Source organism: Hemiscyllium ocellatum, chromosome 18 (assembly GCF_020745735.1).
Source record: "Hemiscyllium ocellatum isolate sHemOce1 chromosome 18, sHemOce1.pat.X.cur, whole genome shotgun sequence".
NCBI lineage: Eukaryota > Metazoa > Chordata > Chondrichthyes > Orectolobiformes > Hemiscylliidae > Hemiscyllium > Hemiscyllium ocellatum.
Window position 1 is genome coordinate 28,344,012 of NC_083418.1, and position 26,909 is coordinate 28,370,920.

Below are 26,909 nucleotides of genomic sequence, written 5' to 3' on the forward strand. Positions count from 1 at the left end.
AACATTAGAAAGGATGGGTGATCAAATGGTTACTGAAAGGTGTCATCTATTTGTGCGTTGGCCAATAATGTAATTCATGTTGCCTGGAAGAATGTGGCAGCTGATTGGTTGAGAAATATTGACTACAATACCCATGGTTCATGTTCCCTACAAACATTCCAGCAGGAGAAGGTACGGATCCTAAATTAGACCTCTACCAATCCTTAGCCCATGAAGTGGGTTGACCTCCATTATTCTGAGCTGAGTACACAATCACCTGCAGCTATAACTCACTGACGATAGGTCAACTCTGGTTTCTGGATGCAGCTATGTAAGGGCTTGAACAATTCAAGGTGGCACACTAACACTTTCCCCAGGGCAATTCAGAATTGTTAGTAAATGCCAGCAATAGCAATATCCAATGAACGAATACAAAAAAGCCATCAGTCGACTTCCTACCTAGTACATTTTCAGTTTGTACCATTTCAAGTGTAAAATATAATTAAGCATAATTAGACAGCATCCTCCAAACCCATAACACTACCATCCAGAAGGACAAAGGCAGCAGTTGCATGGAAGCATCACCACCTGCAAATTCCTCTAAGCCACTCATCATCCTGACTTGGAAATATATTGTCTTTCCTTCAGTATTGCTGGTCAAGATCCTTGAACTTCCTCGCAGCATTATGGGTCGACCTATGCCATATGCACTGCAGAGGTTCAATGCAAAGATTCAAGGAAGCACAGCACCACCCTCTCAAGGGCAACAAGAGATGGGCAATAAATACTGGCCCAGCCAGTGATGCCCACATTTCATGAAAGAATTTTTTAAAAATGAAGATTTTGAAGAGTTCCCTGTACAGTCCCCTTTTCCCAATGCTAACATTTCAAATAAAATCTCAGAAATAATATGATTGGTTTTTTGATGCATTAGTGGAAAACATTCTGGTGACATATAAACAGTGCACTCTTTTGAAAGAAAAACATTTCTCCAAAGTTAAACCTGTGCAAGAACTGGCCATTTTCGACTGAGTAATGAACCTGAATTAGTGAATAGTCCAACAGTTAGTGAACATCCAACCAACAATAACTATTATGTTTCACATTAGTTTCGAATGAAAGAGGATGATTCAAAATATTAAATTTAGTAAAGTTGATTTTGTAATGATAAAGGAGAAATTGACAACAATAAAAAGGACACAACTGTATGAACAGATAAATTGCATGCGAACACTGGAGATGTCTATAGCTGTGTTTGGTAAAGTATGAAACTTATGGATTCTAAAATATGGCAAGAATTGTACAAGCAATTGATTTGGCCAATGACTGGAAATATTGCAATTAGAAGTCAGAAATGGCAGTGATCCTAAATAAAGACTTGGCATTGATCTTCACAATACAGGATCAGTCTAAACTGGCGCAATGTAGGAAAACGAAACATAAAAGGGGCAACTAACTAGATTCAGTATAAGTGAAAAAAAAGTGATTATGGGGAACATATGAGAATTTAAGGTACAGAACATAATGATTTCTCCATTAGTGTATTCAAAAAAATATTGAGAAAAATTATTGATGCATTAGTCATTTCAAACTCTCATGATTCAGACATTGTCCCCCTGGGATTTCAAAGTTGCCGATGTTGTCATAACTAATGCACTGCAATTGGTTCTGGTTATCACATCTCGGAAGGATATACTGGCCTTGGTACAGGTGCAGCACAGATTCACCAGCGTTCACCATTATTAAATTACTGGTATATTTCCAAAATGATGCTTCTATTTCATTGAACATGGAAAGTTTAGCAGTGATTTAACTGCAAATGTGTTGCTGGTCAAAGCACAGCAGGCCAGGCAGCATCTCAGGAATAGAGAATTCGACGTTTCGAGCATAAGCCCTTCATCAGGAATTTAGCTCAGTGATTTAACTGAGCTGCTTTAAACAGGAACGTATGAAAGAGGTTTGGGGTAGGCCCTTCAGCTTACTCAATTGGCAGAACATGGCAGAACTATCTTGATGCCATTTTCCTTCATTATTTCTATATGCCTTAATATTAAGAAATGTTGATTAAATTACATAACTACAGAATTTAATAGGATAGAAAGAAAATAATTCCATTATATAGTTCATTCACAATCATTACCTGAAAGCATTCTCCACTCAATAAGGTATTCTTGAAGTGTAGTTGCTGTTAAGTAGGAACTGTGGCAACCAACTTGCGCTTACAAGCTCCTACAAGCAGTAATGTAACAATGACTATTTCTGTGTTGTTGACTGGTGAATAAATATTGACCTGGGAAAATTCCCTGCTCTTCTTTGAAATGGTGCTCAGGAATATTTTACCTCTACTGAAAGGGCAGATGGGATACAAATTTTTGCCCCATCTGAAAGATGGTGCCTTCTCAGTACTACAATACAGCATCATCCTGGTTTTTGTAATTCAAATTCTGAAGTGGAATACATACCTGGAACTTTATGAGTCACAGCAAGAGTGCTACTAACCAGCATGGAAAACAGAGGGCCCAGGTCAAGTGATCCAGGCTTTAACACTGGAGTTATGCCTTTCAAGAACATTATTCGAAAGCATATCTTTCATATTATGGTACAGAAAATACGGAAATCTGTTCAAAAACTGCTGTACAGACAAGGTCATTTTAAAAACTTCAAAACTGTGGGTAATAGATATTGTTAGGAAAGTGCATTAACGATAATAGGATTAAGGTATGTAAGATGTAGTTAAAATATATTTCAATCTATATAACTGATAAACAAACAAAGTTTGATGAGCTGATTAGCTCATGCCTGTTTCTGTGGGCCTAAATAACAATTTAAACATGCTATTTCAAATAATATTGTTATGAAGGTGTAGAGATACTGTACCTTTAAGACAGTTGAGAAGCTAGCAAGGCTTTGCCTGACATAGAGAGTCATAGAGTCATAGAGATGTACAGTATGGAAACAGACCCTTCGGTCCAACCCGTCCATGCTGACCAGATATCCCAACCCAATCTAGTCCCACCTGCCAGCCCCCGGCCCATATCCCTCCAAAGCCTTCCTACTCATATACCCATCCAAGTGCATCTTAAATGTTGTAATTGTACCAGCCTCCACCACTTCCTCTGGCAGCTCATTCCATACACGTACCAACCTCTGCATGAAAAAGTTGCCCCTTAGGTCTCTTTTATATCTTTCCCCTCTCACCCTAAACCTATGCCCTCTAGTTCTGGACTCGCCGACCCCAGGGAAAAGACTTTGTCTATTTATCCTATTCATGCCCCTCTTAATTTTGTAAACCTCTATAAGGTCACCCCTCAGCATCCGACGCTCCAGGGAACACAGCTCCAGCCTATTCAGCCTCTCCCTGTAGCTCAGATCCTCCAACACTGGCAACATTCTTGTAAATCTTTTCGGAACCCTTTCGAGTTTCACAACATCTTTCCAATAAGGAGGAGACCAGAATTGCACACAATATTCCAACAGTGGCCTAACCAATGTCCTGTACAGCCGCAACATGACCTCCTGACTCCTGTACTCAATACTCTGACCAATAAACGAAAGCATACCAAACGCCTTCTTCACTACCTTATCTACCTGCAACTCCACTCACAAGGAGCTATGAACTTGCACTCCAATGTCTCTTTGTTCAGCAACACTCCCTAGGACCTTACCATTAAGTGTATAAGCCCTGCTAAGATTTGCTTTCCCAAAATGCAGCACCTCGCATTTATCTGAATTAAACTCCATCTGCCACTTCTCAGCACATTGGCCCATCTGGTCCAGATCCTGTTGTAATCTGAGGTAACCCTCTTCGCTGTCCACTAAACCTCCAATTTTGGTGTCATCTGCAAACTTACTAACTCTACCTCTTAGGCTCGCCTCCAAATCATTTATGTAAATGACAAAAAGTAAAGGGGCCAGCACCAATCCTTGTGGCACTCCAGTCTGAAAAACAACCCTCCACCACCACCACCCTCTGTCTTCGACCTTTGAGCTAGTTCTGCATCTAAATGGCTAGTTCTCCCTATATTCAGCACAGTGTTCTAAACAAGGTAACAATGTAACATTTGGTTGAAACTGCTAGCAGTGGCTAAGTTGCCATGAGACAAAAACAAATTCAATTCTCATATGTTTCCCATATCACTTCGGCCAGTTTAAATTATGCCCCAAGCTACCAAACTCCAATCAAGTTTGAATTTAGTATTTTGACAGTAGTAAAACCAACTATTTAATCCGGCGTTTTGGGTTATAAAGCCAGACATTTTTGAACAGTTCAGGGAGAATTGCCACGGAGACTGTTAGCTCAAGAGCTCTCTGAGAGGTACCTGTCTGGGGAAGGAGTTTGCACAGCAGAACATCAAAACTGACCTGGAGAGAAACTACAGAGGAAAATCTACAGAGGAAACTCAGTAAAGCCGACTGGTTTTGAAACGGGATTTTGTTTCGGCAAACCTTAATCAGATTCCTTTTATCTGACTAGTATGGTAGAGTGGGAGGTAAAAGATAGGTTCAAGAGAAAGGTTTTGCAAATTGATGTTAGTTTTAATATTCTCAGTTGGAATTAATGAATAAATTTGTTAATTTTTACTTTAAATAGTGACCTCTGGGATAATTCATTGCCTCTTGGATTTTAACAGATTACAGCATGGGGTGAATCTTTTCTGCATTGCTGGTTTAAATTAGCAGAGGGGTTTACCTCATGCCATAACAATACCAACAAAAGGTAGCACTGAAAACATGATTTCAAATTGGAAATGAAAACTACCTAAACACTTTTTAAGAGAACTATACTGCTATAACATCCTTTATGCACTTTCCTAAGTCCTGAACTAAGCATTCAATGCAAAGCTGCAGATGGACACACTTAACTTTGTGCTTATTGTACATGTTATAATATCTAAGGCTAAAGTGTTATCCAAAAACACATCAAGCATTTAAAATAAATGGCACTAGTCTCGCAATCAAGATCTCCACTCAATTTTCTTGCTCCAGTTTCAGGCAATCTATTCTGGTCCATTCACATCGATGCTATGGTCAAGAAATCACACCAATGCCTCCATTTCATCAGAAAGCTAAGGAAATTCAGCAGGTCCACACTGACTCTTACCAATGATTATAGATGCATCACAGGTTGGTATGACAACTGATCAATCCAAGACCCAAAGAAATTACAGAGAGCTGTGAATGTAGTCCAGTCCATCATGCAAACCAGCCCTCTTTCCATTGACTCCGTCGATACTTCCTGCTGACTCAGGAAGGCAGCCTTTTGAATGGACCTCTCATATATTAAAGTTGATCTTTCTCTGCACCTTCTTTGCAGTTGTTACGTTATATTCTGTATTCTGTTCTATTATCCTGATGTACTTATGTAGGGTATGATTTGTCTGGATAGCACACAAAACAAGACTTTCCATGTACCGCAGGACATGTGACAATAATAAAGCAAACCAAAGGCAACCGGGAATTTGTGTTTTTTTAAAAAAAATAATGAGTGTCACATTTTCTCTAACAGCCAAGGCCCAAGCTATGCCAGCTGCTGGTGGGCTGAGAAGGTATTCCTGCAACAAAGAACTCAAACAAATGTAAGTCAGTAAACTAGTAAATATATTCAACATAGTGACTGTAGAGATTGACTCAAAAGGCTGTATTCTGTAGAACTGAAATCTGCTTATGGGAAATGGTGGCCCCTGCTCTGTTCTGTGTTTCTATGTTTACTATAAAGTCGCACCTGCTCCTGCTCTGTTCATAATTCGGATTGCTGCTGAAATGCTTCCAGGTGGCGGAGAAGTGAAGACATCTCCGGCAATGGCACCAGACAACATTCCTACACCAACGTATCCTGAAACGAGAGAAAATAAACTTTAAAAGTCTATGGTATTTTCTGTGTTCAAGAAAAATATTTTGAAGAATACATCTCATTATTCAACCTCTAGTTTTCTGTCCCCCAATGGTGAAGGCACTGACTCCTGTTAGTTTGTACCTTCAGGTATGTCGGCTGTACCAAATTCACTTCCAAGTGCTCATCCTTCACATGTGCATCTGAATATATGTATCTTGGGCATAAGCGACATACAAAATCACACTGTTCTTTACCTAAGAGGTAGGAAAACAGCAGAATTATCTGGAAGGTGATGTAGAATGAAGTCATGATGAGGACAGAAAAAAATAATCTTTCATACATGACATTTATTTCTGTTATTTACTCACTCGGGGAATTGCTGAACAGCAAGAACTTATTGCCTGCCCTAACTGTCCCTGTGAGGATGGTGTTGAGCTGCTTTCTTGAAATGCTGCAGTCCACATTCTGTAGGTTGACTCACAATTCCCTTAGAGAGGGAATCCCAGGATTTGGCCCAGTGACAGTAAAGGACCAGGAATATATTTCAAGATGGTGAGTGGGTGGAGGGGAACTTGCAGGTAGTGGTGTTTGCAGACATATGCTGCACTTATCTTTCCATATGGAATGCATTGTGGTTTTGGAAGGGGCTGTCTAAGGATCTTTGGTGAAATTTCTGCAGTGTATCTTATAAATAACACACTGTTACTACTGAACAGTGGTGGTGGACAGAACGGATGTTTGTCGATGTGATGTCATACAAACAGGCTGCTTTGTCATGGATGATGCCAAGCTTCTGGAGTGTTGCTGGAGCTACATTAATCCAGGCAAGAAAGGAGTATGTCATCACTCTCCTCAGTCGTGCCTTGTGAAAGTTGGACAGGCTTCAGGGAGTCAGGACGTGAATTACTCTCAGCAGTATTCCTAGCTTCTGAGCTGTTCTTGTAGCCACTGCATTTTTGTGGCAAGTTCAGTTGAGTTTCTGATCAATGGTAACCTCCAAGATGTTGATAGTGGGGGATTCAGTGATGGTATACCATTGAATGTTAAGGGTGTGGTTCGATAATTTCTTATTGGAGATGGTCATTGACTGGCATTTGCATGGTGCAAATGTTACTTGCTACTTGTCAGCTCAAGCCTGGATATTGACCAGATAGAGTCATAGATACAGTCATATAGCATAGAAAGAGACCCTTCAGTTCAACTTGCCCCCACAAACCAGACATCTCAATTTGACCTAGTCCCATTTGCCAGCATTTGGCCCATATTTTGAGATATTATTCAATTATATTATTCTTATTCAGATGCCCTTTAAATGAGTCAGTGTTGGGTCTGCAACTGTTCATGATATGTATAAAAGATTTGGAAGAGAAGACTTTGTGTAACCTATCCAAATTTGCTGATGACACTAAATTGAGTGGAAAGGCAAATTGTGCAGAGGATGTGGAGAGTCACCAGATAGATTTAGATAGATTAAGTGAGTGGGCAAGGGTCGGACAGATGGAGTACAATGTTGGTAAATGTGAGGTTATCCATTTTGGAAGTAAAATTAGTATGTCAGACTATTTTCTATGGTGACAGATTGCAGCACACTGTTGTGCAGAAGAACTCAGGAATGCTTGTACATGAATCGCTAAAAGTTGATTTGCATGTGCAACAGATAATTAGGAAGGAAAACAGAATATTGGCTTTCATTGCTCGAGGAATTGAATTCAAATGCATGGTGGTTCTACTGCATTTGTGCAAGGTGTTGTTGAGGCTGCACCTGGAGTATTGTGCATAGTTATGGTCTCCTTACTTGAGGAAAGGTAGACCAGGCAGCATCCGAGGAGCAGGAGAATCAATGTTTCTGGCATAAATCCTTCTTCAGGATTCCTGAAGAAGGGCTTATGCCTGAAACGTCTATTCTTCTGCTCCTCAGATGCTGCCTGGCCTGTGTTTTTCCAGCACCACATTTTTCAACTCTGGTACTCCAGCATCTGCAGTCCTCACTTTCTCCTTGAGGAAGAGTATTCTGGTTTTGGAGGTGATACAGAGGAGATTCACCAGGTTGATTCTGGAGATGAGGGGTTACCCTATGAGGAGAAACTGAGCCGCCTGAGACTGTACTCACTAGAACTTAGAAAAATGAGAGGGGATCTTATAGAAACATATTAAATTATGAAAAGGATAGATAAGACAGAGGCAAGCAAGTTGTTTCTGCTGGTGGGTGAGACTAGGACTAGGAGACATGGTCTCAACATTAGGGGGAGTAGATTTAGGATAGGGAGAGAAGGAACTGTTTTTCCCAGAGAGTAGTGGATCTACGGAATTCTCTGCCCAAGGAAGCAGTAGAGGCAGCTTCATTAAATATATTCAGACATATCTGGATGAGTGTTTGCATGGTTGGGGAATTAAGGGTTATGGGGACAATGCAGGTAGGAGGAGCTGAGATTATGGATCGATCAACCATATTCTTAATGAATGATGGAGCCGGCCTACTCCTGCTTCTAATACAATGAAACAATGAAATTTTGTAATTGTGCCAGACTCCACCACTTTCTCTGGCAGCTTGTTCCATATGTGCACCACCCTATGCGTGAAAAGATTACCCATCAGCTCCTTTTTGATACTTTCCTGTTATCGGCCAGGCCAGACACCCTCAAAACATTTTAAGAAGATAGCAAAGAACCTAACTTTTCTAGCTGTTTTAAGCCGATGTAAGGTGAATATTCCAGGAACAACACAGCTGATCAAACCACTGGGTTTTAAACAAACTGAATTTATTTATGCACAAACAAAAGAAACTGAGTTTAAAATAACATAATTATTTGAAACTCCGCCCAATATAAAAACACGACTTAACAAAGAGGTGTTCCGATTCCCTGTAACATCCCATAACACACCCTTTTGCTGAAAAGGAGGAGAGAGATGTCACGGAGAGAGATGTCAGAGAGATGGAGAGAGAAAGAAAGGGGAAGAGGAAAAAGAGAGAGAGAGAGAGAGAGAGAGCCCTGAACTGTATCAGTGTTTATAAAAAAGGTGTAAAAGCCTTTTCAAGTAGATGTGTGAGAGAGAGAGAGAGAGAGAGAGAGAAAGAGAAAAGGAAGAGAGAGCCCCTTGAATTGCACTAGTGCTTTTAAAAAAAGTGTATAAGCCTTTTCAGCCTCTCAGAACAAACCAAAGACAACATAACCTTGTTAAAGGGACAGCATTGTTACACCTCCCTACTTAACAAAAAGCCATCAATATCCAAACATGGCTTCATTTTAAAATTGCTTAATTTTAGTTAGTACCGTACAACACATATACATTACATTGACAATAAACATGTAAACATGCACTACTACATTCTGTTTCAGTCCGTTTACTCCTGCCACTGAATGCCTCCATTTCTCATCCAAGTCTCCGCAATGCAACGGCAATCACGTTTTCTCGTCTTGCCACATGCACAATTCTTAAATTGAATGACTATAAGAACAAGCTCCATCTAAACAGATTGGCATTTTTGTCCTTAAAATTTTCAACAAACTTCAATGGATTATGACCAGTGTGTATGATTGTCTCAGATACATTACTGGTAATATAAGCATTGAAACGTTGTAACGCCAACACCAAGCTCAAAGTGTCCTTCTCAACTGTCGAATATTTCTGATGAATCTTCAATTTTCTGGAGAAATACCCAATAGGTCTTTCTATTTTCTTGTCAACTTTCTGTAACAGCGTAGCACCAACACCCACGTCCTTGCATTGATAGCCACCTTGAATGGTTTCATGCAATTAGGTGTATCTAATACCGGGGCAGTGGTAAACACAGCTTTCACTCTATCAAATATCTTCTGATATTCTGCTGTCCACTGAAACTTTATGTCTTTCTTTAGTAATTCAGTGAGTGGAGCAACCAGAGAATTTGGTACAAATTTCCAAAAAGATCCATTTGATTCCAGTGAATGTAATACTGCTCTTTTTGTCGATGGTATGGGAAACTCCCCAATCAACTTTGTTTTTGCATTCCGTAGGCCATTTGTTCATGCCCAATAAAATGGCCTAGGAAGATGACTTGGGCTTTGGCAAATCCACTCTTAGCTAGGTTTATCACCAAGCTTGCCTTCCAAAGTCGATTGAACAATTCTGATAAATGTTGCAAATGTTCCTTCTGCTTGTGGCTAAAAATCAGCAGTTCATCAATAAAACTACACCATTGGGTAATCTGGAAATGACTTTTATTGGGTAGTCTTTGAAATGTGACTGATGCATGTTTCATACCAACAGACATGACTTTAAATTAATATAGTCCGTTTGGTGTTACGAAAGCCAAAATTGTCTTTGCTCTTTCGGACAAGGGCACCTGCTAGTATCCTCTCAGCAAGTCCAACTTAGAGACGTAGGTCCCTTGCCCACTTTCTCAAGAATATTCCAAACATAGAATCGGATACGAATCAGACTTTGTAACTGCATTGACTTTGCGGTAGCCCATCTGGGTACCATCTGGTTTTAGCACCATTACTACTGGTGAGCTCCAGTCACTGTAACTCACTTCGATTACGTCGTCTTGGAACATGCATTCAATTTCCTTTTGAACCTGTGCCAACTTTGGAGGGTTAAGCTTATAATGATGTTGCTTAATAGAAGCAGCATTTCCTATATCCACATCATGCATTATTAGGTTAATACTTCCCAGCTTATTTCCACATATCTCCCCATGTGATAGCAATAACTCTTTTAGGTCATTTTGATTTTCCTCTGGAAGATAACTCAATAATTTATCCCAATTTTTGACAACTTCCTCATTGTCCAATTTAATGTGAGGAACATCTAAATCGGAATCCTCTGAACTTTGTACTTCACTCTCTGTTGTAATTGGTAACACAGTCTCCTTTTGTCTTCCTTCCCTGTCAAAATACTTTTTGAGCATATTCACATGACACAGTCTGTGAGAATTCTTTCTGTCTGGAGCCCCTATCAAATAGTTCAACTCACTCAATCTCCTTTTGACTTGATAAGGTCCACTAAATCTTGCTTTCAAAGGTTCACCTATCATTGGAAGTAACACTACCACTTCATCCCTGATAGCAAAATTGTGAGTTTGTGATTTCTTATCTGCTTCCTGTTTCATTTTATACTTTTAAATACTGCCTAGCCAACTCCCCTGCTCCATTTAACCATTCCCTAAAGTTTGACCCAGAGTCCAAATATGTGGTCTCCAAATTCTGACTTACCAATTTCTGGTTAAGCAATTTTAACAGTCCTTTCACTTCATGCACAAAAATTAATTCAAATGGACTAAATTTGGTTGATTCATTGGTGGATCTCTGATCGCAAAAAGTACAAATGAAATTCCTTTATCCCAATCATCTGGACAGTCTCGACCATAAACTGTCAACATTGTCTTTAATATCTGATGCCACCTTTCTAGCGCATCCTACGATTCTGGATGGTATACAGTAGATTCGAAATGTTTTGTTCCTAAGCTGTTTATAACGTCCTTGAATTATTTTGATGTAAAGTTTGACCTTTGATCTGATGGTATCTCTGTGGGTAGTCCATATTTAGTAAAGTCTTTGAATAACTCCTCTAACAATCCTTTTATCCATGATATTGCAATCATTGAATGGCCTCTGGAAATCTCATGGACACATCCATTATTGTGAACAAATACAGATTCCCACCCTTTGTTTTAGGTAAGGGTTCTACACAATCAATTAAGATTCTTGTAAAAGATTCCTCAAATACATGAACAGGTATTAAAGGTGCGGGCTTCATTACTGCCTGCAGTTTTCCAACTCCCTGCGGTTTTCCAACTACCTGACATATATGACATGGCTGGCAAAATTCAACTAGATCTTTGTGCAGCCCAGGCCAGAAGAAATGGTTTTGCATTTTAGCTTGAGGTTTTCTTACCCCTAAATGACTTCCTACTGGTAATTCATGTGCCATTCACAACAACTACTTTCTATAACCCACTGACAATACGATTTGATGAACTTCTGCCCATTTCTCATCTGCCTGAATATGTGACGGTCTCTATTTCCTCATCAGACATCACCTTTAAGATAATAGTGTTCAAGGGTACATTCAGATTCCTTTTCCGTATATGCTTTTTGATACAATTGCTTTAGTTTCTCATCTTTCTGCTATAACTCAGTTGATTTCTCTGTGCCGAATATGTCTACTTTGTCATCCATCTGCTCTTGGGTTGTCTCAACCATTTGATCAAACAGGGTCTCTGATAACTCCACTTTAACTTTCTTATTTGTACTCTTTGATTTCTCCTGTTTCAACAGCTGATTCTATGACTTTGTTACCACAGTCAAGGAAAATCCCAGGATATGCTTCCTTCAGTACCTCTGTTACCTGACTTTCCACTGGCTTTTCAACCACAGTAGGAAGCATTCCTACCTGTGAACCAGATATATCGTAAGCAAGGACAAACTGTATTTCTGGAGCTGAGAGTTTGTCCAGTACAAATACCATGACTTTTCCACTCTTCACTGGACAAGCTCACCTCACTCTACATAATTGAGTGCTCCTTGACTCACCATGAATTCCTGATACTAGCACATTTTCTGGCAATAGTTCTTCAGAGGTACATATCTCCTCATCTTTCAACACCACGGATTGAGAGGATCCTGTATCTCTTAATATCGTAACCTCTTTACCTGCTGCTCCTGGCCAATGTGAATAAAGTTTACTTTCACAAGTATATGGCGTAAGATCTGGCACTTCCTCCTTAGCCAACCGCTGATTAGGTTGTACATTCCAGTGTAGCTTTTTAGCCTCCATTGTGTTTTCCGTTACCACTCCAACGAAATTCGTTGGCTTATCCTGTTTTCCTAATCTGTCTTCTCAGTGTTTTCCCTAACCCACCAACACTGACTCCATGTGATCTACTTTATTGCAGTGAAAACACCAGAGCTTTTTAGCTTCTCTTTTCCTTTCAACAGTTTCCTTTTTACCTTGTGTTAAGTTATCCTTATGATCTTCACAAAGATCTACTTCTGCCTTACCGTACGAGGATTTCTCTGGATGCAGGTTTGCTTGCTGAGCTGAAAGTTTTGTTTTCAGAAGTTTCATCACTATACTAGGTAACATTATCAGTGAGCCTCTGGATGAAACACTGGTGGTATGGCCCGCTTTCTATACATGTGTTTGGGTTTCTTTGGGTTGGTGATATCATTTCCTGCAATGACATCATTTCCCATGGTGACATCATTTCCTGTTCTTTTTCTCGGGGTGTGGTAAATGGGATCCAAGTCAATGTGTTTATTCATAGAGTTTTGGTTGGAATGCCATGCTTCTAGGAATTCTCATGCGTGTATTGTGTGCTTGTCCTAGGATGGATGTGTTGTCCCAGTCGAAGTGGTGCCCTTCCTCAACTGTATGTAAGGATACTAGCGAGAGTGGGTTATGTTTTTTTGTGGCTAGTTGATGTTAATGTATCCCGGTGGCTAGTTTTATGCCTGTTTGTCCAATGTAGTGTTTATTTCAGTTCTTGCAAAGTATTTTGTAAATGACATTAGCTTTGCTTGCTGCCTGTATAGGGTCTTTCATGTTCATTAGCTGCTGTTTTATAAAAGACCCTATATAGGCAATGAGCAAAACTAATGTCATTTACAAAATACCTTACAGGAACTATAACAAACACTACATTGGACAAACAGGCAGAAAGCTAGCCACAAGAGTACGTGAACATCAACTAGTCACAAAAAGACATGACCTACTTTCACTAGCATCCTTACATACAGATAAGGAAGGGCACCACTTCAACTGGGACAACACATCTAGCCAATGCAAGCCAAACAGGGACATGCATGAGAATTCCTAGAAGAATGGCATTCCAACCGGAATTCTATCAACAAACACATTGACTTGGATCCCATTTACCACCCCCAAGAAAAAGAACTGGAAATGATGTCACCGCAGGAAATGACATCACCAACCCAAGGAAACCTAAATAAATAAATAGAAAGTGGGCCATACCACCAGTGCTTCATCCAGAGGCTCACTGATGATGTTACCTAGTATGGTGATGAAACATCTGAAAACAGACCTTTCAGCTCAGCGAGCAAACCTACATCCAGAACCTGAGCTGTGAGCTACAAATCTTCTCAAAACTCAAGGATTTCTCTTTTCCCCAATTTCCATCCCTCATGGATTGACATTGATGTTGGAAGCCAAAGTCTGATTTATGAACCAACTCATAATCATCAGCCACTTCAGCTTCTAATCTTGCCATTTTAACTCTCTGCTCTTCCACGTGTTCTCATTATCTCAGGAAGTGAACTCCTCCAAAATAATTGTCTCTCTAAGAGTGTTATAGATTTTCTCTATTTTTAATACCCTCAACCCACCTATCAAAATTACTTTGTTTAATCCTTTCAAACTCAATGTAGGTTTGACCAGGGTCCCTCCTTAGATTCCTGAAATGCTGTATGAATGCTTCTGGCACAAGATTATATGCACTTAAAATGGCTTTCTTCACCTCCTCATATGCCCCAGATACCTCCTCTGATAATGTTGCAAATACCTCACTAGCTCTACCAACTTTTGTTCCGATTAACAAAACCCACAGAGTCACTGGCCACTGCAATTGTTGAGCCACATTCTCGAATGAGATGAAAAAGGCTTCTACATTCTTCTCATCAAATTTAGGCAATGCTTAAATATATTTAAATAGTTCCCACAAGGCTTTTGGCGACCATGGGTTTGCTCATCCTCACTCTCTTCCTTTCCTGTCCAAGTGCCAAGCTATGACGGTCAAACTCTATTTTTCTTTCTTCCTTTCCTCTCTTTTTCTTTTTGATCTGCTAGATCGATTCTGTCCTTTTTTGTTCTGCTCGAGCCTTTCATTCTTTTCTACTTTCCCCTGCTTTTAATCATATTCAAACAGTTTTATTTCTTCTACTCTTTCTTTTCCATCTAACTCAAGCTTCTTCATTTTCAATTGAATTTTAGCCATCTCCAAAGATGCTGATGGCATTTCCAGCAATTTAAATGCTGAGCTAGTCCTGCAATTATCTCTCCTTTTCTTATAGACAAAGGTAACTCCAACTCCAGCTTGACTGCCATTTCCAGCAGCTTTGCCTTTTTCACCTTTTGTAAAGCCCTAGTCACTTCTCCCACCACCATAAAACTCTTAGTGACTTAAAAGAGCCATTACTACATCAAGCGCTGTTTAAACCAACCAAATTGAACACCTGGAATAAATAACATTAACATCCACCATTCGCTGCCTTTGAGACCAACAACCCTAATCCCAATTCGGAACTAGCAAGGTCTTTTCCCAGGGGTGGGGGAGTACAGAACTAGAGGGCATAGGTTTAGGGTGAGAGGGAAAAGATATAAAAATACCTAAGGGTGATCTTTTTCATGCAGAGAGTGGTGCATGTATCAATGAGCTGCTAGAGTGGTGGAGACTAGTACAATTACAGCATTTAAAAGACATTTGAATGGGTATAGGAACAGAAAACGTTTAGAGGAATATGGATCAAGTGCTGGCAAATGGGACTAGATTAGGTTAGGATATCTGGTTAGCATGGGCGAGTTGGACTGAAGGGTCCGTTTCTGTGCTGTACTTCTCCATGACTCTATGACTAATCTCACAATGAGTCACTAATTTGTTATGGGCCCAGCCAGACCCACATAAAACATTTTCAGAAGGTAGCCAAAACCTAACTTTCTAGTTGTTTTAAGCAGATGTAAGGTGAATGTTCGAGGAGCGACGGCAGCTGGTCAAACAATTCGGTTTAAAACAAAACAGAATTTAATTTACACACAAAACAAAAGAAAACTGAATTTAGAATTAACATAACTGTGTGAAAACCCAAATGACACAAAATGCAACTTAACAAAGAGCTGTTCCAACTTCTTGCAACATCCCATAATAATGGCAGAAAGGCAAACTCAAGCAGAAGTTCTTACAGGAGAAAGATGCCAGGGAGGGAGAGAGAGGATCAGCATGAAGCTGTTTCTTTGGGTCCCCAGCTAAAGACTTAACCAGCAGCTTTCAACAGACTGTTTGCTAAAACCAAATCAGAAAAAACCCCGAATTGTCAAAACTGGCCACTCCCCTTTTATTGTACAAGTGTTTTAAAAAAAAACTTAAAAGCCTATTCAACTGGATATTTACAGACATATTGGAATCTCTGCCTTTATGACTCCTCTCAAATAAAACCACGGTGAACACAACCTTATTAAAGGGGCAGCATTCCACTCTCACCTAAACCTATGTCCTCTAGTTTTGGATTCCAGCACCTGAGAAAAAAAAACCTTGTCTATTCGCCCCTCATGATTTTATAAACCTCTATTAGGTCACCCCCTCAGCCACTGATGCTTCAGGGGAAAAAAGCCACAGCCTATTCAGCCTCTCCTGTAACTCAAACCTTCCAGTTCCAGCAAAATCCTTGCAAATCTTTTCAAAACCCTCTCAACTTTAACAATATTGTTCTGAGAGAAGAGTAACCAGGATTGGACACAGTATTCCAAAAGTGGCCTCACCAATGTCCTGTACATCTGCAACATGACACCCCAACTCTTTTACTCAGTGTTTTGGCCAATGAACGCAAGCATGCCAAAACCTTCTTTGCCCATCCTGTGGACCTGTTCTCCACTTTCAAGAATTATGCACCTGCACACTTCCTAGGGACCTACTATTAACTGTATAATTCCTGTCCTGGTTTGCCTGACCAAAATGCAACAGCTCACATTTATCTAAATTAAACTACATCTGCCACTCCTCAGCCTTGACACATCTGATCAAGGTCCCATTGTACTTATAGTACGCTGAGAATACAATTGAGGGGTGGTGAGGGAACGAATAAGAGGGCAAAACATACTTGACATAATCTCTACTAATCTATTAGTAAGAGTGACCACTACTATGTCTTGTGGAGTCAAAGTCTCGCCTTCACATTGAGAGTTCCCTGCATTGTGTTCTGTGGCACTATCACTGTTCTAAATGAGACAGACTTTGAACAGACGTAGCAACTCAAGACTGAGCATCCATGAAGCACTATGAACTATCAAGAGCAGCAGAATGGTACTCTAACACAATCTGCAAACTCATGGCACAGCAGGTCCCCACTCAACCATTATCAGGTCTTGTTTCTTTTGAACAGGATGGCTTGAGTATTTGAGAAGTCACGAATAGTGAACATTATGCAATCATCATCGAGCATCCCAACTTCTGACATCATCGTGGAGGGAAGGTCATCAATGAAGCAGCTGAAGATAGTTGGTTCTACGACACCACCCTGATGAACTCTTGCAGAGATGCCCTGAAGCTGAGATGATTGATCTCCAACAACCATAACCATCTTTCTATGTGCCATCTATGCCTCCAGCCAGCAGAGAGTTTGTCCCCTGACTCCCATTATTCTGAGTTTTGCTAGGGATCCTTGATGCCACACGCAGTGAGGGATTTTCTTATGAAGAGAAGTTGAACAGAGTGGGCCTGTATTCATTGGTGTTTTGAACAATTAGTGGTGATCACACTGAAACATTCAAGATTTCTGGTGGATTTGACAGGATAGGTGCGGAGAGGTTGTTTTCCCTTGTGAGACTGATCGGACTAGAGGAGATAATCCCAGAATAAGAGGATGGCTGTTAAGACAGGGAGACTTTTCTCCTTGAGAGGGTAGTGAATCTGTGCAACTTACTGCGGCAAAGGGCTGTCACAGATGGGTCATGAAGCATATCCCAGAAGACAGATCTCAATATAGATTTTTGATCAATAAAGGAATAAAAATTATGGAAATAAGGCAGGAAAGTGGAATTGAAGATTATCAGATCAACTATGATCTCATTGAATGGTGGAGTAGGCATGGTAGGTTGAATGGTTTCCTTCTATTCCTACATTTTATGGTCTTATGGTTGTTAAAGAGATTATCAGAGTTTTTTATGCAATAAGAAATTCTTTGCAATCTTTACCATAATATGCTTGACAAGAAATGGTTGCTGGGTCTGCTTGAGATGTGGACGCACTGGTTACAAAGGCCCAATAACATCTCTTCTTCCTCAGACAGCAAAGGAAATTTGGCATGATGGTGAATACCCTTGACAACATTTATAGATGTGCCATCGAGAGCATTCTGTCTGGATGTATCATTTCCTGACCTGGCAACTTTACATTCAAGATCGGAGACAGTTACAGAGAGTGGTGAACTCAGCCCGGACAATCAGAAAGGCCAACCTCATCCAAAGTATCCATCTACCAGGCCCGCTGTCAAGAAAAGGCTGCCAGCATTCTCAAAGATCCATCCCAACCTGGCAACCCTCTAGCATCAGGGAGAAGGTACAGAAGCCTGAACATGTGCCAGCCAGTTTCAAAACAATTTCTGCCCTATCGTTGTTAGAATACTGAATGGACTCACAAACTCTTAACATTCACCTGTACCTGCATTTTTGTTTTTGCCACTGTTGACCTATTATTTACTTATCTATGCTACTTAACTCTTTGATTTGCATGTATTGATCACAAGACGATGCTTTTCACTGCACCTCAGTACACATGACAATAAATTCTATTCAATTCAGTTCAAAGCAATACCAATCTACATTTTTGGTGTAACTACATGTCATCCATCTATAGTTCAGAACCTTAAGAATTTAAGATTTCTAAAACTCTATATTTTTTTTCCACGGCTGTCCATTACCTTTTTGTTAATCTTCTCTGTTAAAGTGTGTAATAAACAGCTTAGTTCCTTGCAATTGCTCAACTGCTGCATGACAAAGTATTTCCATTTCTATGTGGTTTTCAATAACCTGGCCTCCTCCACTACCTTGATTCAATGATCTATGTCTAAGGACCATTCTCATTTAGTCCCACTCCTACGATTCTCATTGCAGTTAGCATTTCTTCTGATTGTTCCTTCTCTCTTGTACTTATTTTCATGTTGCCCCTTGCTGATATTATCCACAAGCTGAAATTAATGTCCACATTTATGCTGGCAACCATTTGTACATCTCTGACCATCTTCAATCTGAAGATCATTACTGCATAACATCGAATTACTTTATCCTACATAAAATTATAGATGAGTCAGGATTTTCTCCAGCTGAACAAGAGGAAGACTGTTGTCACCTGGTTCATCTCTCAAACTATCAATGTTCCTACAATTCTCTCCATAAAAAATCTCTCCTGGGTTCGCTCCTGCTATCTTCAATTTCAATTATAATTTGAAACTGATAACCTGTTTAGTTCCCCCCAGTTTCCCTTTTCTTATGTTCCTGTGGAGCAATTTCCAAATTTTACAATGGTCTTCACAAAACTATATGCAACATTTCACTATGGTTTCACCAGTACAGTGCAGAAAACTATTATGGCCCTTTAATCTTCTATGCTGTATTTCCATTCACAAAATGCTATTGAACATAGTCTTTAATCACACTTTGCAGGAACTGCATCCTGAATTTGCTCATATTTTGAAGAAGATTCATGGCAGCCAATCTGTCATGGTCCATGTTGACTTTTCTCGAGTAACCCTCTGCTCTTCAATTTATTAAGTATTTACCTGGCCTCTTTAGCACCTTCCTTGCAAAATTATGCAATGGGAGAGGAAGAAGAGTTTGCTGCTGCTGAGACTTTCCAATGTTTGTACTGCTGGCACACGACCTAGACGATATGAGCCAAAAGCCGCTCTTCATATTCTTCGGGACTTCTCATGATATTATCACTGGGCTGTTAATCTCGACACCTAGATAATGTATTGGGGACCCAGGTTCGAATCCCATTACAGCATTTTGCACTGTTACCACAGTGGAATTGCCCTTGAAAAGGAAGTCAGTGCCCTGCTTTGCAGACATAGACTTCAAGCTGTTTGTGGATAACGTATTGAAAAAACAGGCAAACCTTTAATCTGGTGACAGTCACCAGACTTGTTACAGTAGAGATTTGAGATGGCCCAGAGAATCCCTTGTGAACTCAGACCTGTAAAGTCTTGCTCTAGGTTCGTCCCAGAGATCGTTCTCTGGAATAAAAACCTCTTACAGACAGTTTAGTTTAATTTTAGTCATCCCCTTTATTCACTAATAGCATCACTGTTACAACATAACATTGATACCTATATTAAACTAACTAGGTTCTAATAACCCAGGAGAGTAGGATACCAGGACCTCAGGTGCCTCAGCAGGCTATTCCAATGTACTGAAACAAAGTGGCTTTCTTTGTACAAAAGTTTACAAAAACATTGCATGTTTTTAATTAGACAGATAACAGTGAAAGACAATAATTTGTAAGGAAAAAAAGTTAATTACAGGTCTGTGTACACTTGACTAATCACTCCGACAGACCCTAAGTCATTCATCAGGTGGGAAAAACATACCCAGCCGAGTTAGGCGCCTGCTAGCGAAATTCACTCCTACCATAAAGAGATACCAGTCTGAGATAATTGAAGAGTTCATAAGGTAACCTTGCACAGCTCACATGTCAGATACAATTGTTTTACAAAATGACTTCTTAGCAAGGAGGGCAAACTTTTGATCATAAAATGGCTTCCTGATACATTGTGCAGTTTTTGGCTCATGCCATCTGAGGCCATGTGCCAGCAGTTCAAATGTTGCAAAGTCTCAGCAGCAGTGACATTCTCAGGCTCAGGTAGCCTGGACTGAGTTAGGTTTAGAATAACTTTTTTTTACAGCTAGAAGCAGGCTCCTGCTTTTTAACCACTGAATCATTCTGTACTTGAGGCTGAGATGTTACCATAAGTTTGTATTTCAACGAATTCATTAGTCTTCTAATTAAACATGCTTTCTTTTCAGAGTTGTGACTCAAATTAAAATAAGACTTAAGATCTGATTAGTTAGAATTGACAGTGGGGCAGTCTATAAGTTTTGTAGAATGGTCTGCAAGAACAGCAAGTAAGCTAAAGCTTCATCAATATTATCTTTTACAGAGTTTGTACTTAATAACCGGTAATGGCTATTCAATGTCATCATAAAGTCCGAAAAGCAATTAAATTCAATCCATTGTAGGTAATCACTAAGAGTTAACTTTCTACTAGCTCGAACAGCCTCAGCACTAAAATGGTCTCTCCCTTTAGTGTCCTTTTGAACTCTCAAGTCAGGATCTTGTAAAAGCAAAGATGTTTTTCTCTCTGTGTCTGCCCCGCTTGCAAGGGATAATAAGAATCCATTATAATTGACAGGATCTGACCGTTAATTACAAGGCTTTTGATAGTACCAAGTTTCATTTCAGGGTCAGAATCAAACACTGTCATTAATATTATTATTTGGTGATCTCTTCACACAGATTCACCGATGCTAAGGCAAATGTACTTAATTGCCTTACAGCATTTTGTTATCACTTGGTGAGCACAGATGTTCCTATCTTCTGCATTCCTTGAGTTCCCCCCTTTTCTGAACCTTCATGCCTGTCTGTTTTCTAGTGCAGCAAATGTGTTCTGTAATTCAGCATTACATTTTCGTCTAAATGTTTAAAGACAAGCTTTAAGGCTATAGACTTTCTCAGGCTCAGGTAGCCTGGACTGAGACAGTGACCCCTAGGAAAGTACAGCACCATAGGTGAAACAGAATGCATAGCAGTGCATAAATAGTTACATGAGCAGAATGGCTTGATGGGGTATAAACACCAACGAGCAATGACTGGGCTTGAAAGACTTCTGGAGAAACACCTTAGATCTCTCTGCTTTTGCTCCCATTGTAAAATGGTACAATTAAACTAGATTATCATTTCCCAGCCTTCATACTAAAACGTATCACTTCATTTATCTGTGCTGGATTTCAGCTGCCATGCAAACACACTTTCCAACAAACTGTTTGTGCCTTCTTGAAGTTTTATTACTCCTTTCATAGTTTATACTCTCATGTTTCATGTCATCTACAAATTTTGAAATAATGCCCACAAAAACAAGTCTAAAATATGCATGGAAAGCAGTGTTCCAAGTACTAAGGTCCTTGCTGCTGTATACCTCTCTCTCCAGTCTGAACAATAGCAGTTACCCCGTTTGTGTATTCTGACTTTCTGCCAATTGGTTTCCATGCTCTTAGTATTCTTATTACCCCACAAGCTTCAAGTTCACTAACAAGTCTAATACATAGTCCTCATTGACACAAACATTTTTGAAAGGCCCTATTTACAACTTCTACTTTGTTGCCTTCATCCACCCTCTACTATTTAAGCAAAAACCTGGATCAAGAGATCTTCAATATTCACCTGAATTGGTTGAGAAGGCCTTAATTTAATGTTGCATGTATAAAACAGCACCTTTACAAAGCACTAGTCTCTTTTTGTTTCATACTTTAAATGGGAGTTTGATCAATTTATTCAACTTAAGAGCCAACCAGAATGCTCTACCCAGTATCCAAGTTTATGATCAGCCAAAGAAAGGGTTCAAAATCTCACAGAAATTCCCTGAAATAAAGCTGGAGTATAATTACCAGCATGAGCAGGCTCATGTCCAGATCCTCCTCCTGACAGCAAGGCCACTTTGCCTTTCAGGTTCTTCAGGTCAGCCCTGATTATTACACGGTGCCCTTGCAGCAGCTGCATTCCTACATTGCAGGCCACGAGTCCATCCAAAGCATCGTCCACACAATTCTCCACAGAGTTTATCAGTTTCTTTGAATGCTGCAGCAAAAATATCAATTAATATTTCCATTAGTAGGATGAATAACAGAAAGTTTCAGCTTGTCAATCATTTCACTCTGTACTTTATGGTTCATAATGTATCTTCCCTCCCATAACAACAAATTACATTTTTGTTTTTCACAAATGCCTGAGGAAAATCTTGCTTTGACATTCTCCCCTTTTAAGTAACATTCAGTCGGAGCCAAACTAATAGCTGAATCAACATCACACCTCAGTTAGCTTCCTCCTTGGTGGGATAGACGTATAGTTATCTGTATCATGAAGAAAAATATTTGACAACCTCCTGTTTTAAACCTGAACCCTGATTGTAATGTTACACTTTGCCTCATATGGAAGCTAATATTTATTTACACTGTAAAATAGCCAAATAGAAGAAAAAGGTAATATTGAGGAATAAATAACAACATTCAGGTAGTGTCCTTCATGTCCACAGCATTCAAGGAGTACTTCATGATCAACGATTGCTTCTGAAGCATGTAGCTACAGTCTCATCAGCTTTTCATCTTTAATTTTGGTTGAGTGAACGTTGAAATGCAAGGTTGCTGTAAAACTCACTGTTCATTATCAAATTGCACCACCAGACACTTTATATCAAGCTAAACAGTTAGATGGGGCCTTACTCTAAAGCTTCAATAAATGAGCAGAAATTGGGGTGAGCCCAGCCTTTTGCTTGTGTGCTATAATGGAGCTTGGGAACAGCCATCTGACACATAAAGCAAATACTGTATTATGCCACTATGTCAATGTAAAGCATGAGCTAAAGACAGAGGTGGTCATAGTTTCAGAGTTGGGAGAGAGTGATTTTGGTATGCGGAAAGGCAGGGTGTGGGGTCTTGGAAGGGGAAACTATTTTGAGGAGGATGTTAACATTCTGCAACCTAACTCAGCAAAAGAAAGAACCTGGCAAGATTAACAGGTTCAAAGCCAAAGGCTTGCAGCCCTATATGGAAAAAAAACCAGATAACCTCAAACTTTGCCGATAGAATAAGAATTAATTTTATTGTCACATGCAGCAAAGTACAGAAGTACATGAGTACAGTTAAAATTGCACAATGTCACCACTTCTGCCTCAGTGCAAAATCTTAAATACAAAATAGAAAAACAAAAACAAAGTTAAAAGTTAAACATTGTAATATGCAGCTGGAGGAAGTTTGAGGTCAGTACAGATCTTTCTGCTATAACGTGTGTTTTGTTATCACAAATTCTCTGTAACATGATTGACAAATTGGGAACACTGTTTCTAAAGTGCAAACTTTTAAAACGTGTGTTGGCCGTAACTTTAAGCGCTGCTTGAGTTAAGAGCCCCAGGTGGTCACACAAGATGTCATTGTCACTGTAACAAAGAGATGCTGTAGAAAGCAGGTTGGCTGACTTGATTAACAAAAGGCAAGTTGTGAAATCATAGGCAAAATCAAAAATGCTTTCCTTGACTTGAGAAAATTGAAAATTCTTTCAAAATCAATACTCCAACAATTTCAATGTATATTCCTTTTACATAATAAAAGCTCTCAAGGCACTTCACTGAAGAAGAGTGGGAATGTTTGATGGAGGTTTTAGTATTCAGTAGCATTTATGACTTCTCAACCACTGAAACAATCCATATACATATGCAGCAAAAATCTGGACAACATTCAGGATTGGATTAACCATTGGCAAATAATATTCATGCTACACTGGTGCCAGGTGAGAACAAGCTTCAACAACAGAAAATCTAACCATCCTCATTTCATATTCAAAGACGCTCTTGTCACTGAAACCCAGACTATCAACATCCTGCAGATTACCATTGGCCAGAAACTTAGCTGGACCAGCCACACTTTAACACAAGAGCATGCCAGAGACTGGGAACTCTGCAGCAAGTAACTCAACTCTTGAATCCTCAAAGCTTGTCCAGCATCAATAACTCAGGACAATGACAGAATAGCCTTTACTCAGCTGGATAAGCAAGTCTCCAAAAGCTCAAGAAAACTGACACAATTCAGGAAAAAGCAGCCCACTTAATTGGGATTCCATTCACCAATTTAAATATTCACTTTCTCCACTACATAAATACTACTATAGAACTACTATTTGAGGAAAAAAAACCACACAAAAATGGTAAAACTTTTTTTAATATATTACATTTGGAGGAAATCAAGTGTAGCAAATCTCCAAGGCTTTTTTTTTAGATTAGACTTACAGTGTGGAAACAGGCCCTTCGGCCCAACAAGTCCACACCGACCCGCCGAAGCGAAACCCACCCATACCCCTACATTACCCCTTACCTAACACTACGGGCAATTTAGCATGGCCAATTCACCTGACCCGCACATCTTTGGACTGTGGGAGGAAACCGGAGCACCCGGAGGAAACCCACGCAGACACGGGGAGAACGTGCAAACTCCACACAGTCAGTCGCCTAAGTCGGGAATTGAACCCGGGTCTTCAGGCGCTGTGAGGCAGCAGTGCTAACCACTGCTTCTTCCACAGCACTTCAAAACCAGTGATCTCTACTACTTAGAAATAAAATGCCAGGAAATCCAAGGAGATACAACCAAGGAAATGCATGTTCCTCCAAACTGCAAGCACCCTGACCTGATTGGAACTACATCACCGCTCCTTCATTGTTGCAAGTCATTGTCCTTGAAAATGCCTCCTTACATTGCTGTGGATCATAACTTGAAATTATATCAGCATTCCTTCACTGATGCTGGGTCAGAATCTTGGGATGTTGTTCCTAGCAGCACTCTGGATATTTCTACACCACATAGCCTGCAGTGGTTCAAAAGACTCAAACCACTACCTTTTCAAGGGGAATATAGAGGTGAGCAACAAATGCTGGACTTGCCAGTAATGGTCATATCCCATGAAAGAATTCAGAAAACAAAATATGACACCAAATCATGTGAGGAGATTTTAGATGAGACAACCAAAAGCCTTGCCAAAGAGGTAGGTTTCAAGCCTTGACTTAGAGGAGAATTTGAAGGACAGGTTGAGGAAAGGAATTCCAGGTCTTTGAGTCTAGACAACTGAAGGCCCATCTTTCAATAGTAAAGTGACTAAAACCTGGGATGTTCAAGAGGTTACTCTTTGATTAGCATAGATGTAAGGCCATAAGACATAGAAGTATGCCATTCAGCTCATCAAATCAGCTCCACTATTCACTGTGATCATGGCTGATCTGATAATCCTCTGTCTGAATATCTTATCTCCTTCTCATAATTCTTGATTTCATTACTGCTTAAAAGTCTATCCAAGTCTTGAATATTCTTATTCTTATAACCTGGCCTCAATAACCTTCTGTGGTAAGATTTCCATTGATTTATTACCCTCTGATTCATTAATTCTCACCTCATCTTAAATGGACAACCCCTTTCTGATTTCCTAGACTCTCCCACAAGGGAAAACAACCTCTGCTTTTATCCTATCGAGACCCCTGAGAAACTTGGATTTTTCAATAAGATGTCTGTTCAATCACATAATCTACTTTCCTCTGTAGATCTTCTGTGTCACTTGCACAACTACTCATTTGTTTTATGTCATCTGCAAACTCAGCAATAATACATTCATTTCAACTAACTCATTAGTATATATTGTAAATAATTGTAGCTCCAACACTGATCTCTGTGGCAGTCCACGGATTACATATTGCCATTCCGAAAATACCTTATCATCTCTGCCTTTGTGTAGTTGGTCAATCTTCTATCCACTATCCCCAACACAACATGTTACCTGATCAAATGTCTTTTGGAATCCAATATAATACATTTACTGGTTCCCTTTTATCAATCTTGCTTGTCACCTCTACAAAGAATACTAAAATTTGTCAGGTGTGATTTCTTCTTTATGAAACCATGCAGATTCTTGAAAGGTTTAGGGTTGTTGGAGATCACGGAGTAGACTCCAGAACTTATGGTGCCTCACAGCGCCTGGAGACCCGGGTTCAATTCCCGACTCAGGCGACTGACTGTGTGGAGTTTGCACATTCTCCCCGTGTCTGCGTGGGTTTCCTCCGGGTGCTCCGGTTTCCTCCCACAGTCCAAAGATGTGCGGGTCAGGTGAATTGGCCATTCTAAATTGCCCATAGGGGTAAGGGGTAAATGTAGGGGTATGGGTGGGTTGCGCTTCGGCGGGTCGGTGTGGACTTGTTGGGCCGAAGGGCCTGTTTCCACACTGTAAGTAATCTAATCTTATATGAGCCCCATAACCTAGATTCAGTGCTGTTCCTATCATCTTGCTACAAATATGTTAGTTATTAAAATGCACTATCAAACAATTCCTTCCACATCCTCCAGCAAGATGTATTCTCCAGTTGTTTCGAATGACTAAGGAATAGATGTCAATCCTGGTACAGGATCGTTTGCATTTAGGTCTTATAACAAGACATGACTCTGTTCCCTAAGCTGGCAATTCTGTATTACACAGTAAGAGATGTTGTCTTTTGGAAGAGATGTTAAACTAATGGTGAGGTGCTCACTAAGCTACATGCAAATGATCCCACAGTGTTTCAAAGAGAAGGGGCATTGTCCTCTTTTG

At 39.9% G+C, this 26,909-nt stretch overlaps 1 protein-coding gene across 2 annotated transcripts in view; it reads right to left on the reverse strand.

The window, feature by feature from the left end:
• The window catches only part of tkfc (triokinase/FMN cyclase), a 75,748-nt gene that overhangs the window by 44,245 nt on the left and 4,594 nt on the right, over nucleotides 1-26,909 (reverse strand). The window contains exons 2-3 of one of the 2 annotated variants that reach the window (XM_060838790.1): nucleotides 22,184-22,373; nucleotides 5,702-5,812 (exon numbers count right to left, since the gene is read on the reverse strand). In XM_060838790.1, the coding sequence (XP_060694773.1) occupies nucleotides 5,702-5,812; nucleotides 22,184-22,373 (301 nt within the window). Of the gene's footprint in view, nucleotides 1-2,119; nucleotides 2,175-5,701; nucleotides 5,813-22,183; nucleotides 22,374-26,909 lie in introns of those variants that run through there. The other variant, XM_060838791.1, reaches the window with a different exon arrangement.